Genomic DNA, 19,796 nt, shown 5'->3' on the forward strand with positions numbered 1-19,796 from the left:
TACCTTTGATCTTGTGTATTTCGTCTCCCTTGGCATATTATCAGCAAAGAAATTAAAAACCAATATGGCAATTGACAGAGCAAAGTAAATCATGAAACTAGTGAATCTACGATCTGCCCAAGAGTGTTGCTCCTTCGTCGCAGTCCCAGTCGCTTCCAAACTACCACTGTGTCGATCAGCATTATCTCTAATCTCTGTTCGGCATTGTGGAATTGCAAAAATTACCAAAAATAGCCAAAACATAAACAGAGTCCCTGAAGTTTGGACACCAAACTTTCGATTAAGCAAAACTAGAGAAGTCGCCACAGCCTGCAACAACAACAACAAAAATAACCAAACAATCAATAACGAATTTCACCACAATTTTTCGGCGGCATTAGCGAAGCGTGAATTTTTACTATGTACTTACGAAAGTGAAGAATTTAATAACAGGTCCCCAGATATCAACTGGGAATATCACATCTGTTGTGGAACTGCTCACTGTAAGTGCACTTACAAAGTCAACTACACACAACACTAACAGTCCAACATGTAGTATCACTTTAGACAGGTTTTTGAAATTCCATGGGATGTTTCTATCTAAACTCGCACGCAAGTAGTATAATTCTAAGAACATAAAAATCCACAAAAACGCGCAGGGGACCCACACAAGAATTGTTTGTTCGAAGCATGGTGTGAAATCAGGATCCTCTGTGTACCAGGTTCGATTAAGATTCTACAGAAGAAGAAGTTAGAAAAAGGAGCGAGAGTTATAAAACAAAACTATACACTTACCCAAAATTCTGATCCACAAAATTTGTCCATTGGACTGGTGTCATCTTCCATTGTACTGTTGGATGGTTCTTCCTCGATTGGCCAGTTGTACAGGTAACTAGTTGTTAATTAATTAATTAGGTACAAATTGATATTAGTTTATAATTAATTTAATGAAGACAAATTCTTTGGGTTCACAGTTGAGTAGACGGCAATGGTTGGGCGGATGACAGTCTGCAGGAGAAAACTGAGAAAGTGACATATTTAGTAGATCCAGGGATGGCAAATAGTTTGTTTGGAGATACAATTATTTTTAAGCGAGTTCAGATTTTTAAATCTCCATTTGCTTGTAAATTTAAGAAGAATTTCTGCAGTTAGTTTGATGCAGAATAATTTATTTGAAGGTTCTACCTTTGCTCTGAATTAGCTTTTTTATAAAATAAGTCAAAAGTCCATTTTAAATCATATAAAGAAATTAAAAGAATAGAAATTCAATTTAAAACCCACAAACACTTTATACATTTTTCTAAAACATTTTCACTATCATCGAAGATCTGTTCGTTTATTAACATGTATTGATTTACATTATATCAAATGAATTTAATCAAAGTTTTGGAATAAAATGAAGAAGAGAACGGAGTTGTGAAAGTTGGTTGGTGCCAAACAAAAGAAATAATATGTTCTTTTGTATCGAGTGTTTTTAAGAGCTTGTGATGGTAAGTGCGTAGGAATATTCTTCTAAAGGTCTTAGGTTAAATATCTCGACTGTGCTACAAAATGTTTTTTTTTCAAGCATATTGACTCATGCTAGGAATTAACAAATCCTACAAGAGTAATATTTGTCATGAGAAGTGCATTCTGATATAAGACCTTTGGATATGACCCTAACATTATTCGCACACAGGAATGGTTGAGAGTTGTAAGAATTGTTGCGCCATCCAAATTATTTATTTAATAGTGATTCGTTAATGGCTCGTGCCACGCATGGTTATATTGCTTATTTACGATGTCTTTTATTTTGTTTGCACAATTTTTGCGAACAGAGTCATTTTTTAAATTTGAAAACACTATACCTTTAACCTAGGATCAAATTGATCAAATCTGTTACCTATCTATTTTTATCTCATATGTCATAGGGAATTCTTGGGAAATCGAATCATACCAATTCTGTTTGACAGCAAAAGTTAGAAATTTGTATGAGAAATTTTGTGTTTCTTATATTTGAGTTTTTAATTAAATATCTGAGATATTAGACATACAATCTGGCTGTTTTTTAACAGTTCAGCGCAAAGTCAAATCAAAATCACATATAAAAAAAAACAGAACTTTTGGTCAACAAAATATTTGCATGCTCGTTGGAAGATCTGTTCACTTGCTTAGTCAATTTCACAACAACATTAAAATGTTGATCTTAAAAGATATGCGATGGCGATCGTAATTTCAAAATGGATAATCCAGTATTCATTTATATTGTTTTTTATCTTGACTGACACCGCAGATCGTTTAGATTTGCACTTACATAGTTTTAATGTCATTTATCACTGCAGATCGTTTAGATTTGCACTTAAATAGTTTAAACGTCATGTTTTTGTTTATTTACTAAAATTCAAAATTCCGGTCCCTATATTTGTTTCTTTTATAACAGCACTTTAGCATCAATTCTAAATTTTTGACACTTCCAATTTTAAAAACTTGTGATCTTTACTAACACAAGCAAAACCCGTATTGAGATTAAGTGATCAAATCTTGTGTCCCTCAAAAACTCAAATGTTTCTAGGTATGTATTGTACTTGTACACTATTGTTATGTTTTTCCAGATTATTTTTCTTCAAAAAATATTTTGACGTCCTTGGTTAATGCAGATAAAACTGTCATCTTACAGGCAACAAAATCATTTCATTCGGTTTGATTAAAAATAAAATTACAATAGAACCTTTGAAGGCTTCGAAACATTAATGAGTAAGCATAAAATACTCAATTATACAGTACATGCTTATTGCTTTTTTGCGTGAGAGGAAGATAATATTTATAATTAAATCATTGTTTATTTTTTTTATTAATTGAAAGCTAGCAAAATTCATTAACCACTTACGATTGTTAACTTACTTAAAAAAAAATAGTAATGAACAAAACAAAATCACCGATTCTTGCCTCGTTGAATTTTATACTTGTGAATGAAACGTCATATTTCTCATTGTTTGTAAATGAGTCAAATTAACGTATACGTCAATATTAAAATATTAAAACACTTTGTCGTTAATCATTATACGAAATTATTAAATTCGCTAACTTTAAAGTTCGATTCAATATTTGTAATAAATGCCTATGTACGGTTTTCATATTAAAATCTTTTGTGGCAACCCATTTTGACGTTCCACAATTGTATAGTCTTCATAATTGATAGTTAGAAATAGACTGAAAATGGTAAATGTAGACATTTTGTTTTTTAATTTGTGTGTCAGAGACATGGACACCATTATAAGTATGTTTTTAACGTTATTGATTTCAAAATAGCAAAATGATGATACAAAATATGAAAACTGTCAAGTTTGACGTTTAACTTAATGATAGTAGTTCTAAATTTGGCTTTGATTTAAAATGATTCAGCTAATTATTTTTCTTCTCAAAATCAGAACTGTCATCTTTCCTCAAATGTACAATTTTAAAAGTGTCTAAAAGACTATCTTTAAAAGATTAATGTCTGTGACTTTGACTATGCAACTTAGTTTGATGCAATGTCAATCAATATAAACAAATCAAACTGACAGAACTATAAATTGTATTATAGTATCACATATTTAATTCATATACATATGTAAGCCTATGAAAAGAATGTAAAATCTAGATGTGCATAGGGTTAAACAAAAGTAAAACCAATTAAAATGTATTCTACTTTTAAAAAGAAACCCAAACAAAGTCCACATTATGTAGTATTTATTCAATACAAATCCCCACCCTTCAATTCAACTTAAATGTCTTTTTATTTTTATTGTAAACAAAACAAAAATGAAAATAGATTGGCAGACGAATATAATGTAGTTTCATTCGTCTACAATTGATCTAATTTCCATTCACAATCTTACAATTTCATTTGAATTAGTCATCGAAGAATAGGAAGAGAAAAATAAACGAATACAAAATAGTATTCAATTGACATTAATCAACAATAGCAATTAAATTGTAATCAAACTCAAAACAAAGTGTACTCGTATGCAGGGATACAAATTTATCATGCTGATGATTTTAATTCTTTAATTTATTTTCATCACAAAAATGAGTATCTTTCATCTTCTACAGAAATATTCAAAGAAAAAAAAAAAGTAGCTAATCAACGGAGGGTGTACGCTTCTAGCAAACTTGTCATTCTGGTCATAAAATTGTTGGTCCAAGGTGAAGAGATTCTTGGTCAAGTTAGCATCTTAGCATATTTAACTTGTCTTTAATGATTTTAACTAACAATACCTAATAATCAAATAGCTTAAACTTGTTTTGGGTGTTGTGTGGTTATAGTAATAATTCTATTTTGGCTTTTGTTTCTAAATTAAGTTCAAAAGACGTCTTTTATTGCTAGTAACCAGTTTTTTTTTTAATTTATTACATAATTCTATTAAAACCTTTAAACATATACAAATATAACGTAAGGTACGTGTATTAGTAACAACTAATTGTTTGAGAGTAATGCTGTAATTATTTATAATTTAATAGACAATTTGGTAGCTTAAGTTTACGTTGCCTATAGGTAACAGGCTTGTATCATGAAGCTATAACAATTATTATTAAAAAAAAAGCTTTTTTAATTTAAAAAATCAGCCTGGTCATAAAATAGTAATTTTCTATTCAGTCAGAAAATATCAATTAGGAATAAATTAAGAACAAATTCTCAAGGTAAACCGGAAAATTAGGCTTTTGGAGACTACACGTTTTATTTTTATACTATTTATCTTTTATTCTTCCATTCATTATCTGCTTATGATCATATAAACATAAATTAGTAAAAACATACACTTTTAAAGTACATTTGAAGTTATTTTTTCATTGATATAATAATCCTCCTACTGATTCATATCAAAGTTTAAGTTCTTTGGAAGAATATACATTTATATGCCTATGTAAAGGGTGGTTCTTACGAGCTACATGAGAAGTTTTGATATAAACTGTCTATAATTTGACAGTTAAGAATGTCAAACTGTGTTAATATTCCTGCTCAGTAAAGTTTGGCAATTCATCGTGAACCCGTTTGACGACAGTTCAACGCTTCCAAATTGAAGTATTTCACTTTAGAAAACAAAATCTGTACTCGAAGTTCATAAGGAACTTCGTCTAATTGTACGGCATTTAGTAACTTTGTCAATAGACAGAATTTCAGTATAAAGTAAAGACAGTTCTCAAACCATAAACGAATCACCATTATATTCATAAAATGTCTAGATTTATTGGAAAAGTAATGAAAAATTAAATTAATCGAATAAAAGCCATTTCTAAAAATATAAACGACATGAAATTACTTACGAGATTATAAGAATAATTGTCAAAAACATGTATGTCTTCTATTATTATTATATCTTAAAAAATACCCGATGTATAGTTAAAAGAATTGTTTTCTTTTTATTGAAGATAATACAAAAACCAAACTGATTTTTATGAAGATTTAACAACTTGCTTTAGATTGATTTTAACTCCTACACAAAATTCGCTCCAAATATATCTTGTCTAAATTTCCCTAACTGTTCCATTATTTAAAAGTTATTCGCATGTTAATATTTAATCCATTTAGTTATATAGTTCAGGAGATAGAGGCAAGCTAGTACTTGAATCGTAAACAAACAAAAACGACATGTTTCAAAATAAATAAACTAAGAATAAGAATTAATTTTAATGTTTATTGTTTTATGAAGTCCCATTTCCCCAAAAAAAGGATGAACAATAAGTTAATTTTTCCTTGGAAAGAAACATGATATTTTAACTGAACGAAACATCGCGTTCGATAAATAAAATCGTTCACTTCACAAAACAGAATAGAAGAATGCAGACCAACGAACGTTAACAATTGTTTAAAATAGAGCATACCACTAGAATAAGATAGAAGTTTGAAGCCGTCAAAAAGTGTCAAAATACTTTAAATCTAAAAAAGTTTATTATTAGAGGTCTTGGGTTCAATCCCTGCCTGTGCCTTCTATACGTTTTTTTCACGGGTACCACCTCTTTCGTAATTCTCCAATAGTAATTCTTGTCATGGTAAGTACTTTCTCAAATTAGCCGTTCGGATTCGGCTTAAAACTGTAGGTTCCCTCCATCTCTGACAACATTACTAGCACACAGCAATGGTTGAGAGTTGTAAGTGACTAGGCCCTAAGTCTCAATGGACTGTTGCGCCACCTAATAGGAATTTTCATGCTTATGATTACAGTAACAATTTAAAAACTATTATAAAAACATTGTTTTAAAATATTTTAACGTCAAAAGTGAAAATGTATTCCAAATTATCAATAAAATAATAAAAGTACGTACAATGCCTTGTGTAAAATTTTTAAGTGATATTTCTTAAGCTGCATTTGAATCACAAAATTGAGTTTTTAATGCAAATTCCCATAATACATTTGATTTATTTAATAACACTCCAACAAAACAAACAAATCCATCCGTAACATTTTAGTAATTATTTTTTTGTCAAAAAAATCATAAATAATTTAAAAAAAAAAGTACACAGCCCTGCTATTCACGTGGATTGTATATTCGATTCACCCATTCCATTCCTTTCACACTGCCTTTGCATTCAGCTATCTATCGGGTGAACTACATTATCCCAAACGAATTTGACATTTAAATAATCAGCTGTTCATGTAAAAATCTTGAAAATGTTGGATAAATTGTTTTGATTCATACAAAAATTAAGTTTAATCAATCCACCTAAACAGAATATTTGTGTAATTTTTGGAAATGGGCAGTATTGGACTTTTTATTCCAATCGTAAGCAGAGGAATGAGAGAAGCCTAAAGCAGAGAGCTTAGGAGAAATGTTAAAAAATGTCTTCCTTCCCCTAAAACGTAATTATTCTTTTATTTATAAAACAAAAATTCTAAATTTAACAATAAATTAGAACCAGGCTTCAAATGAAAAATTATTGTATAGAATGAATGCTTTCACGTGAATAGAAGAATACCGCGCAGTATTACCGACGTTACCGACATACACAGATTCACTTCGAATGAATAGCAGAATAATGATTTGTGATAATTCAAGTAAAATTCCCCCCGATAAATAGCAGAATAGGCCTGATATAGTGACAAGTAGTGACACTGAAATGTTTTATTATTTATTTAGTATCTTTTTGTGTGATTTACAGTTTGCGGTACGGAAGATTAATTGACCAAATGATTAACACCGATCGATTTGACAGTTTTTATATTTTTAATTGAATAAATTAAATTTGAATCATTTTACTTCTTTCGTATTTTCCGTTGCCTTTATCATTTCCTGTGCAATTTTTTTAAAGTAAATCAATGATGTAAACTGTAAAATTCGTTAGATGATGAAGTTCACAACTCAAATTTTAAAAAAAATATATATTTTATTCAATGGTTTTTTGTTAATTTTTCCGGTGATTTAAAAGTTGTTCTACCATTTTAAATAAATAAATAAATTGGGTGGCGAAACAGTTCGTTTGAGAACTAGGGCCTAGTGATTGACAACTTTCAACCATTACTGTGTTCGAGTACTGTTGTCAGGGATGGAAGGGACCTACAGTCTTAAGCCGAATCCGAACGGCATATTTGAGAAAGCACTTTTCATGACAAGAATTGCTCTTGGAGAATTTGTCAATTCCTCGCAAGAGGCAGTAAAGATATTCAGTGCAATTACGATATGCATGTGTACATGTATCAAAAAAGATTAATTTCAAATAACACCAATCTTAAATGAAATATAAGAAAGAAACTCGTTTCATTCAACTGAGATCTAAAGATCCTAGAACTCAAAAATGATTTAAACTGAGTTCTACAGAAATGAAAAGATTTGAAGAAATACACGAATTCTAAATATATTTTAAATAAAGTTTTAAAGGTTAACCAAGAGTTATTAGATCGAGTTTGAAATTGATTTTAGAATTTTTTTGGAATTGGTCGTAGGTGCTACAAACTTATGAAAGTATAAGTCTTATTATAAACAAAATTTCAGGTGTAATTTTTGAAGACCAACAATGGGAAATAATCAGAATGGACTTATCCCACACTCTTTTTTGATAAAACTTAAAAGTTTTTGTTTGTTTTATTTCTATAAATAGCCCGAACGCTTATCGACAGACAAAATACTGATTTTGTTTTTTAACCGTGGGATGTTTTTTAAGTCTTCCTCAAATCTACACTTGTTCTTGAATATATTTGAAACAGGTTTTAAAATAATGAAATCGTTAAAGACATAAAGTATACAAAATTTCTCAAATATTATTTTAAAATATTTGTTTTATGATTCAACAAAATTCAAATGATTCAAATAGTTGCGCCACAATATTATAATAATTTTCTAAAACTTCTTATATTATTTGGCATCAGTTAATAAACCTCATTTCGATGAAGACATCTCATAACACATTGAACTTTCTATTAAATAATATACCTAGTCATCGTATCTTAATCGTAGTCAAAACCTACTCGAATGCACCTTCCCCCAACATATAGTCATATTGTAGCCAGCTTTAAGTGGCAGTTGTTGTTATTCCTATCTTAAATAAATATTTGCCAAATGCGAGGAGGTATCTTCAGTATTACATTTCTTTTCTTCAAATTGTAGACCCTGTAGATATGAATACTCCAAGAAACATGCAACCGGCATTGATATTAAATAAATAAATAAATAAATAATACAGCTTACCAAAATAATTGATGCATGTTTTAATAAATAATAGGTACAAGATTATAGAAACAAACCACAAACAATAAACCTTTTCAACTACTTAAACCGGAAGCAACAGTAATTATTATCTTTGGCACTAAGGTTAAATTGTTTAAAACAAAAACAAATTACATTTTATTATCACAAAATAATATCTACAACTGAATGGGGGGAGCTACTTTATCAGAAAATAATAATAGATTATTATTTTTTATTTTATTGTAGCTTTAAAATTAATTCGAACTGCACAAAATGTAATCAGTAATCACATTTCACAATTTGTCATTTTTCATCATTAACTTTTAAGGGAAGTTAAATAAAACAATGTTAAAACTTTATTATTTACTTCATAAATAATATACACTCTTATCTTTTAATAATTGTGCTTAGATAGAGATACATTTATGTACGTATCTAGATAGTGATTTAATTATTCACTCATAGTGAAAACATGTGTATAATAATATATTCCTTTGATGTAATTAACAATTTCACCACACATCATATACGTACACATACCATACGCGTTTTATTGAAGTAAAATTATCATTAAACAGATAAACAATTTGCAAAAACACACCCAACCTAAATAATATTTAAATTAATTTTGTAGGTAAATAAATTAGTTTAGATTAACCGTATTTAATCTGATAATTATATCATTTTAAATTAAAAAAGATAACCAAAAGAGAACACTGGTTATGGTTGCTTAGAAAAATCAGCTCAGGGAGAAATGTCGGTATTAGAATATTATTTAACTTAAAAAACTAACACCAAACTGAAGAATTATTTCTCTTAAAGTTCAAAAAATCACTTCACCGCTTCATCATTTTTTTCTCTCTTTTTGCCAAATTTTCAACAAGTTTAAGATGTTAGACTTTTTGCATATGTGGTCAAAGGTCACACTTTCTTTGAACTTAAAATAGGTTAAGGCAACTCAAAACACTTGTTTTTATTTTCGGGAGGTTTTTGTTTTCTTATTTTTATTTTGTTTTTGAATATTTTATATTTTGCACGCACTTACTTGGTGTTTTGTAATTGCTTGTTCTCTTTTTTCAAAGAGTTTGGCAAAAATGTATTTATTTGAAAAAAAAGCTTTCAAATCCTCTCTTTTAACTGTAAGAGGTGTATCTTTGTAGGATTTACGAGAAGTAGAAATAAAACCATCCGCCACGATCGGTTTCCAAAAACCAACTGAATTCAACTGAAACTGAAGAATAGTAAACGAGCTTAAAATCGAGTGCTTGTCGACTTTCTATGAATGATCTAAAAGTTTATAGAGGCTTCTCTATGAGGCATTTACAAAGTGTGTATGGTGTATATTGGCAGGCAATATATATATTTTTTTTTAATAACATTTATTTGTTTAAGGGCTTTAAGAGGGGGTGAACACACTACTATAGAAACTAATAAAACAATAAAAAGAAGAAAAAAACATGTCGACAAGCGATAGAGTTATGGCTTTTTTGATGGTTCCTATCTTCTGTGTAATATCTCTGGAAAACTATATTTTTGAAGCTTGAAGCGGAAAGAATGACGTTGCGATTTTTTGTTTGATATACTAGCTAAGCTATATATGTTTATGGGTGCCTACCTTTTGTTTGTTTGAGTATTTCATGTTTTTTTTATGAATTGTTATTAAAATATAGGCAAATTCTTGTACAGTGAGTAAATAAATTACTCATTTGAGGTATTCTTTCTGGAAAAATAGATTTATCATAGCTTTTTAATCGTTAAGCGACACTAGATTAAAAATCAGTTAAGTGACACTATTAAATTGCAACTGGAAGTTATTGCAATTGATCCAGTCTGTTAAATTAGAATGTTCACATTTTTTGGAGTTTTATGGTACCTGTAATTTAAATCTGTGGTTTTAAGAGAGCTGTCTGAGATAACGTACGTCTAAGCGTCTATACTTTTAAGTTAACTTTTTTCAAATTGTAAAACTCAACCTTTACATATTTCGACTTTAAATATATTTCTGTGCAGATATAATAACATCAAAATGTGTGGAAATGACATTAAAAAAAAAACAACGGATGGTTATCTTCACATAAAAGTTATAAATTTTTACCAACATTATTGACGTCAATTAAATTTAATATTATGCATAATGACGACAAACTAAATTGCTTGAACTTCCCATAGGAAGTAATTGTAATGGGTCCGATTTGTCAAATTGAAAATTTTGACATTTCTCGACGTTTCAATGTCCCTAGAGTCGAAATAAAAGATTTTTAGAAAGATGTCTGTGCGTGCGTGTGTACGTACGTTCGTCGTTTTTTCGTCGTCCATAGCTCAAAAACCAGAAAAGATATCGGCTCAAATAAATTTTGTTATACAGATAATAATGCAGAAAGACGCAGAAAGGGCTCTCAAGAAAATTGCGTTGGCGGTTTTTTACCATAGCAGTTTAAAAAAAAAGTGAACATTTTGGTTAACCATAAACAATTAAAAAAAAATCGAACACATAATTTTTTTATAAAACAAATAAAAACCTAAAAAGAACATTACTCAAAGTTGGTAAAAATTGAATTTCTAACTAATTTTAACTTATAAGAAATATTGTTTTCAACATTCTGAAAAATTTCGTGAAAAATCGAATTCAGAGTTTTTTTTTAACAAAAAATCATTTTCGACTGAAAAATCTTTTCGAAACTTTAAGATATTGGCTTTAAACTACTTTTATCTTTTAAAAAATATTGTTGTCTATATTGAGTAAAATGTTAAGAAAAATCTAATTGACAGTTTTTTTTTACAAAAAATAAAAACTTGAAAGAAAATTTAACAAAAGTTATTAAAAATCGATTTTCTACTTAAATATCTTTAAAAAAATTGAGATTATGGCTTCCAGCTAGTTTTAGGTTATAAAAAATATTGTTTTCAACATTCGGGAAAAAATTTGGAGACAAATCTAACTGACAATTTTTTTTACAAAAAATAGAACCCAAAATCAATAAAAGTTGGTAAAAATTGATTTTCGACTCAAATATCTTTTCAAAACTTTAAGATATTGGCTTTAAACTACTTTATCTATTAAAAAATATTGTTTTCATTATTCAATAAAATTTTGAGAAAAATGGAATTGACAGTTTTTTTACAAAAAATAATAACTTAAAAGAAAATTTAACAAAAGTTGGTAAAAATTTACTAATGGCTCAAAAAGCTTTTAAAAATTAAAAATATTGTCTTCAAGCTCTTTTTATTTCACAAAAAATACTGTTTTCGATATTCATTAGTTATTTATAAAAAACCAACTGTCTGTTTTTTTCATACAAAAATAAAATTAATTAACAAAAAACGTTTAATTAACAACGTTTTGTGAAATTATCTTATCTTAAAACATTGAAGTATTTGTTTTCATAATATTTGAGAAGAAAACCATATTTTTACTAATTTATTATTCTTTTTGTAAATTGTTGTTTTATATTTTTTAAAGTTGTTAATTGGATTTTTTCTAAAAACTTTACAAATATTTTGCATTTACATAAAATAAGTTTGAATTCAATATATTTTCTTGTTCCCAAGATTTTAAGTCGAAAACCAATGTAGCATTTTTTTTTAAATTGTATTTTTTAAATTTTTTAAACTGTTTATTTTACAATATATTTATTTGTTTTCAAGATATTTAAGTGAAAAATTATTTTTTTACCAACATTAGTAGTTTTTTTTATAGGTTTTCATTTTTTGAAAAAATACGTCAAATAAATAAAATGATAAATGTCAAAAACGTTATTCTTCGTCACAAAAAACTATTCTGAAGGTTGTACCATTATTTTTTAAAAAACTCCAAATAATAGGTCCGTTTAAAAGTGATTTTTTTATTTTTTTGCGAACTTTCACCATTTAAACATGTTAACTAAACGGAAACAAAGCTTTAAAATTTTAAAGTTGCTCCAATGTAATATGTTTAGCCCTTAACAGAAGATTGTTAAAAATATTGCGCGATTGGGTGTAAACTTATTCCGTCTCATAAAAAATATTGTTGTTAACCTTTTCTCAAATCAATTGATATCATCATTCTAGTTTGTTAAACGTCCCGAATATACTTTTAAAAGTAAGAAATGTGAATTTAGCTTCTTTGCTAATTTTTTTTTTATTTTTGTTCAATTATTTTAAATGTCAGCATTTTAGAATTTTAGAGGTGTTGAATTAAATTTGCATTGCTTTCAAATTACGGAAATAGTCCTCTTTTTATTGTGAATATTTCTGTGATCTTTGGTATTTTTGCAATTTTGAAACTAGAAGATATTTTTGTAGTTCCTTGTTTTTTGAAAACAAAAATCGACCCGTTGATAATTTAACCAGTTTATATTTTTAAGATTTGTAATATAATTCTAATGACCTTGATAAGGACTTTTTTCAGAGTTTTGGCAAACAAATATGAGAAAAAGGAAATCTTCGAGATTTTAGAAAAATTTACTTATATAAACTTCCTATTCTTGTTATTGTTCTTTAAGGTATTTTTGTAAAAATAGAAATATCAATTGAATTGCACTTAAAATTTTACTAGATGTTAAAAACTAATTTTTTGTTGACAAAAGTTATAATAAAGTTAATAATACAAAAAAAGTATCAGTACTGTGGATACCCCCGCCCCAAAAGAATATCAATCGATTTGTATATATCCTTATTATATTACCTTTTTAATTTTATTAATTTAAAATTATATGAGAATCACTTTATCTTAACAATATATAAACAGCAATATTCGTCTAAGAGTAACAGTCTAGTTGAGTTTCTAATCTATTTTCATTAAGAAAACAGTTTTGATTCTTGTTTTATACTCCATTGATAAAAATCTCTGCTAGTACCTGTATAATAAAGATAAAAGGTTTGACCACAAACTATCGATAAAATTGCTCACTTCTTCTAGAATTTAGAATTTTCCAATTGACTCTCGCTGACTGCAATTTAATTACCATTTGGGAATTCCTTCTTGTGTATGAGTTAAAAAAAATAAAACTCTTAAAAATTGATATACATGAATTTTTATTAAATTTCACACCTTTTGTGAAAAAAACAAATATTTCTTATCGCCGATAACTTAACTGAATTTCAATTAACAATTATTGTGAAATAATCATTTTAAAAGCATCCGCAAAGCAATCATTCCAGTCTACTGAGTACTTTTTTTATTTCCAACATATTAACAAATTTAATATGACGTCATCATAATTCATAATTTCTATGGATTTAGGTACTTTACACTCAAAAAAAAAAAAAATATGAATCTTTGTTCAATAATTATCATAATTTGTCAACATAAAACAACAACAAAATGGTTTTATATTTTATAATTTTTAAATAAGATAAAAATACTGTAAGCTAGATAATTTAGCTTGATTTAAGAAAAAATAGGTGTTTTTATCCTCAGGCCCAATCAACACCTTAATTATATAGGAAACTAGTGTTTATAAAGTTGCATCTACTTAGATATATAATAAACATTTATAAATAAACTTAAAATTATTTACATTGCGTGTATGGTTGGTCCAGCAGAACTTATATACGAATGTAAATCCCCCGAAAAAAAAGTTAAAAACAACAATTTCAGGCACATCGATAAAAAAAGTTTAAACAAAAATAAAAAAGGAAGGCGCTCTGAATTAATTATTATAATGAAATAATGAATTGATCATCTGCCACGCTTCCTCTCTCTTTCTCTCTCCCACCATCGAGTGATCCCACTTGCTGCCAAATAAAAAATTAATTTAAAATAAAACTTTTATCAAGTCAATTTTGCCGGCTAGCGGTGCCGATGCCGGTTTATACGTCACACTCGTGTTGAGTCCGTTCAGTTAACCCAACATTTTATATGAAATATAAAACAATTAAATCAAATCAATTGTCTAGATACGACACCAAGGCAAGGACTGACTGCTGATATCTATGGGGTGTAAAGATTACTTCCTGGTGTGGTGCTGATGGGTGTAATCAATGGTTTGATATTAAGCAATTTAGATTTCTATCATATTTCCCACCGAATTGACTAGTGACAATATTCCCGCTATGTGTTAGCTACATATGTTAAATTGTATATCAGTAAAAAAGTATTTCTGATAAAAAAGAGCTTTTAATGATATAAACTTGATAAGAAAAAAAGGCAAAAGCACACTTCTAAGTTTTATTTCTCTTTTTATGGGCCTTTCTCATTTATCTACCTGTTTTGTGGCTTTGGTTTAACAAGTGAAGTTTACCCACCTTCGTTATTGATTAATCATTAAATAAGGGTTCACTAAAATGTGTTCGACTTATGACACCTCATGGCGAATCGATGCGAACAGTACTGTTCTCATAATTCTTTTGAATTTAATGATAAACTAATTGACAAAAATTCTAAACACAAATAAAAAGGAGAAGTATACGCCCTGGTGTACCACACTGTTATTTCGTGAGTGTTTTATGTAAAGTTTAACTGATCTACATTTAGTTGAAAACAAATGGCTCACATTTCTCTGAATTTTACGAATCTGGCTACTTTTATCTTCTTCTGTATTTAAATAGAATGCTGTTCGTTAGAGGTTCACTGGAGCATTGTATTTTCAAAATAGAAATACCCAAGAAAAACAACATTTTCCGAATTGAAATTTATTTTGTATACATATTTTTTTTGTGTGTACACAGGTCTCAAGTTATATAGGGGTATAAAATGTTCGTTATTTTTTAAAGGTTTCCTACATAAAATCGCTTTAAAATAAAAAAAAAACTAAGGAACATCGGAAGTAGGAAGTGTATGCTCGGAACAATACCATTTTTTTAAGGACTGTTAATTTGATCTATTTGAATTTTGTAAAAGAAGTTATTGTTCAAAGTTTAAAAAATCAGTGGGATACAATTAAAAAAAAAATCCGACATCATTTTTAGTTTCCGAGGTCTGCATCTATGCACAAAAACAAAATGATGCGATCTTCAGCTTCAAGAAATGTTGGGTTTCAACTTCCAATAGGAAGTTATTGTAATGGATCATATATGTTGAATTGAAAATTTTGACATTTCTCGTTTCAAGGTTCATAGGGTCGTTAATACGTCCGTACGTTCGCGAAGTTTTCTTTGGTATTCATAGCTAAAGAACCAGAAAAGATATCGACATCAAACAAATTGCAGAATGATGCCGAAAGGGCTTTTAAGAAAATTGCGTTGGTGTTTTTTTTGGGCTGGCTACGAAATCCCACATCACTAAATCCCGCTTAACGAAATCCCGCAAAACGATATCCTGCAAAACAAAGTCCTGCAGAACAGAATCCCGCATAACAAAATCCCTCGTAACGAAGACCCGCCGTTTCGCTTCCTTTTCAAATTATTTCGACACCTCTGTTTTCATAGAAAAGGAGGCACTCTTCGATGAAAATCATGGATAATTTTTAGATTGTTTGGAAGACAGCACTGTATGGGTTTTAGTGTATCAAATCGTGAGAATCTGTGGAACGAAGGAAACAAATTTTTCGTTTCAAAATTGTACTTAAGCAAGAATATTTTTTTAAATTATGTAGTCATTGACAACCAGGAATGAACACCCTGAGAATGATGAATCAGCTGACTTTTAAACAATTTAAGCCACTGTATAACGTTAGGCCCCTTATGTACCAACAAATGTAAATTAATCATAAGTATCATATTATTTAAGATCCAAATTGTATATATTAAGTTCAATAAAACAAAATGTAAAAAATGTAAAATGAAATTATTTAGTCGACGGCGGGATTCGTGCAAAGGTGGTCGGACATGGATGCTCCTGAACAGGTAGGTATGGAGTGAGAGGTTTATGGTAAGTAAAGCATTGCTTGGGATGTTCAGCATTCAGGAATAGCAAAATTCCTTAGATGTGTAATAGACATTTTAAGCATACTTAGGGGATGGGTCCGTTCCGTTGGATGGAATTCTCTTTTTCGCTTGGATATCGTATTAAGCTTTTTGTGGCGATTGGGCTTCGGGTTGTTTAAGCGTGTAATAACTTCCGGAGATCAAATTTTCTTTTTAGCTTGGTTATAATTTATAGTGAGGTTTGGCTAGGTTATGAGGTTGAAAACACTTAAAATTTCGTTTAAAGTTTTAAAAACTTCAGAAATGGAGTGTTAAAATTTCATTTTAGGACTTAAAAAAATTGTAAAGATTGAAACTAATTCAAAAATTTTCTTAAAAAAAAACTTTCAAAAAGTAAACATTCTTGTCTCTATAGATCTTCATAGAATGCTTCGGTAAATTCCATAATTTGTTCTCTAATTTGATATTTTTGTTCTACTCGTAAGTTGAATAGTTTTGCTACACAGAATTTCTTTGAAACTAAAATTTTTGTCGTCGTTTAATGCATATTACAGGTTAATAATCAATAATTTATAAATTTTTCTAATTTTTGATACGAAAGAAATTGTCAAAACGGCATTACATTTTTTTTTCAATTGGTTGCTCGTTGTAGTAATTTAAGTCGCCAGGCAGGCGCCTATATTAACAACTTTTTTTTAATAAAAGCACCTGTGGGTGGCACGCTTCGCGAGATCTCAGGATTTTAACTCCCTTTTTCGTGGTCACACCCGCTCACGTAACTCCTTTTCTCCGCTTAGGGTGTGTAAAGTCACCAAGCAGGCCCTTATGTCAACAACTTTTTTAAACAAATGTAATTGTCTGTAATCCTCTATGATTGCTATCGCAAAATTTCCTGCCTCACTCTCAATCATGAGAATCAACAAGTACGAAGGAGGTTTATCCAAAGCCAATTTATAAAAACAGCCATGCATCCTTTGAAAAGAGTATAAAAGTAGTGCTCATTTCGCATAAGACCATTTAACAAAAATTGATTTTCAACTCAAATATATTTTCAAAAATTTAAGATTAAGCTTCCAACTAATTTGTACTTATAAAAAATATTGTTTATAACATTAGGAACAATTTTGAGAAGAATCGAATTAACAGTTAAAAAAAAAACCTAAAAAAAAATATACTTAAACTTGGTAAAAATTTACTTTCGGCTCAAATAGCTTTTCAAAATTTGAAAATATTGTCTTCTAAATTTTTTATTTCACAGAAAATATTGTTTTCGATATTCAGTAGTTTTTTTTTTAGAAATCCAAAAGTCCATTTTTCATAAAAAAAATAAAATCTACAAAAAATAGTGCGCAAATTTTAAAAATTGATGTTCGGTTCTTCTTCGAATAAAAATCTATTTAACAAAACTGGATTTTCAAACTAAACTATTTAATTATATGAAAAATATTGTTGGTAATTTTTTTATTTTTTTAGAATAATTAAACTGATAACTTTTTTAACAAAACACGAAAACCTACAAACTTTAAAGCAAGACACATCGACAGATGGGATGGAAAGTTATCAGTGTGGGTCGCATCCCAGCCTCTTTTTTTGTTTGGTTTTTGAGGTATTTATATTTGACAAGGTATTGCTTAGTATTAAGAAATATTGAACGTGGAACAAAAATTGAAAGATTTGGAACGCTGTCAAATATTTTTTATAAAGGAGCCATTTTGAAGATTTTTAAGAGCGCTAAAAAGGTCTTAGAGCACTATTAAAAATTATAAAAAGTATTTGAGATTAGTGGAGAAAAAATACAAGTAAAACGGACTGACGTAAAGAGGTCGTAAATGAGACAGTTTTTGAAATTAGTTTAGTTGTTCTTAGAGATTATTTTGAGAACAAATAAACTTTTCGAGAGAGTTACTATTAAATAAATAAAACATTTTTTTTTTTTCAATTTGGGGCTATTTGAATAGTAGTTTTTTATAAGAAATATTTTTTCAAACATAAATAAAAGAAAAATATGTTTTCACTTAAACATTACATTTTATTTTATTTATTTTTACCAATTTTTTAGACCGTTTTACTCCAAATCGATTCATTTTACGAAAAAAAGTGTATTAATTTGATGACAAGTGTAGGACTCCACAAAAATTAATACTTGCCAGTACTTTTGACAGGGCAGAACTTTCAGCTTTCCCTGAATAATTATTAAAATAATGTGATATATTTTCTAACCAAGCTTTAATATTTTCGATTTCAAAATATGGCACCAATTTAAAAAATGTATATACATTTCTGTAACTCTCTAAAGTTCAAGAACGAACTGCGTTGGACTTTGTTTTTAAAATCGGACAATTTAATCCTCAATCTTTCATAATAAAATTTTGTTCATAAATTTTGTCTTACGTAATAAAATTTTAATATGTATAGAACGGATTTTCAAAAAATTCAGTGAGTTTTTTTTAAGTTGAAGTTTCTCACAAAAAAATACAATTGACATAAATTTATATATGTATTTTCTTATTCATAATAGTACCTGTTAGTATTAATTATAAATCAAAAAAGAGGCTGGGATGCAACTCACTCTGACATCTTCCCATCCATGCCTATCTGTCGATTTTTCTCTTTTAAAACCTTTTATTTAGATTCTAGAGACATTGAAACGTCTAGAACTGTCAAAATTTTTAATTTGACAAATCGGACTTATTACAATACCTTCCTATGAGAACTTAATCAGTACAGACTAAATTTGCTTAACTACATGATTCAAGTCTGTCTGGTAATGAATTGATACAGGTATTGGATCATAAAGCTGACTATTATGTCTCTATATGAATAGTCTTTACATTTGACTTTGGAGTCTTATCAATATAAAATTCTTGAAAAGTATAGTTTGTTAATCATCATTGAGTTTTCATTCAACTGATGACGATATATTTTGCTCCTAAGAAACATTAAAATCGCCATTATCCATTGTTTCTCCGTTTTCGGCTTTCTCATATTTATGGCTCAAAAATTGTTTTTAAAATGGAATTTCTAATAATTGTACATAAGATAATTTCACAATTATTTTGAATTGCAATACCTGACTGTCTACAAAATCATTGGTATATTTTTCAAAAAAATAGTTCAAGTGTAACAAAATAATCTTTTGTTGCAATTACTTGCTCTTCTACTTAAAAGCTACATAGGTTTATTAATTTTTGTTTATGTGAGGGTTATCTGAATACAAAATGAAGGTCATTTGTATTATTATCTTAATTAATAATATACATATTTGTTATTTTTCAAAACAAAAACAAATGATGGACGTTGAGTAATTCGTTCTTATACGAGCATATGATTTCTGTTCTGTTTCATATAATGCAAGTCATTTTGAAGAGTAAAAAAAATCTTATTTTGTATAT

The 19,796-nt window shown here is 28.5% G+C and overlaps 1 protein-coding gene across 13 annotated transcripts in view; it reads right to left on the reverse strand.

Moving 5' to 3' along the window:
- The window catches only part of LOC129951482 (multidrug resistance-associated protein 1-like), a 43,244-nt gene extending 33,396 nt beyond the window's left edge, over nt 1-9,848 (reverse strand). For 7 of the 13 annotated variants that reach the window (XM_056063638.1, XM_056063650.1, XM_056063640.1 and 4 more), the window contains exons 1-4: nt 9,665-9,847; nt 775-1,000; nt 410-715; nt 4-309 (exon numbers count right to left, since the gene is read on the reverse strand). In XM_056063638.1, coding sequence (XP_055919613.1) covers nt 4-309; nt 410-715; nt 775-825 — 663 coding nt within the window. In that variant the 5' untranslated portion in view covers nt 826-1,000; nt 9,665-9,847. Of the gene's footprint in view, nt 1-3; nt 310-409; nt 716-774; nt 1,001-9,664 lie in introns of all 13 variants that reach the window. The other 6 variants (XM_056063643.1, XM_056063645.1, XM_056063642.1 and 3 more) reach the window with 2 other exon arrangements.
- Nucleotides 9,849-19,796: the final 9,948 nt, after the last annotated feature.

This window comes from Eupeodes corollae, chromosome 3 (assembly GCF_945859685.1).
Source record: "Eupeodes corollae chromosome 3, idEupCoro1.1, whole genome shotgun sequence".
NCBI lineage: Eukaryota > Metazoa > Arthropoda > Insecta > Diptera > Syrphidae > Eupeodes > Eupeodes corollae.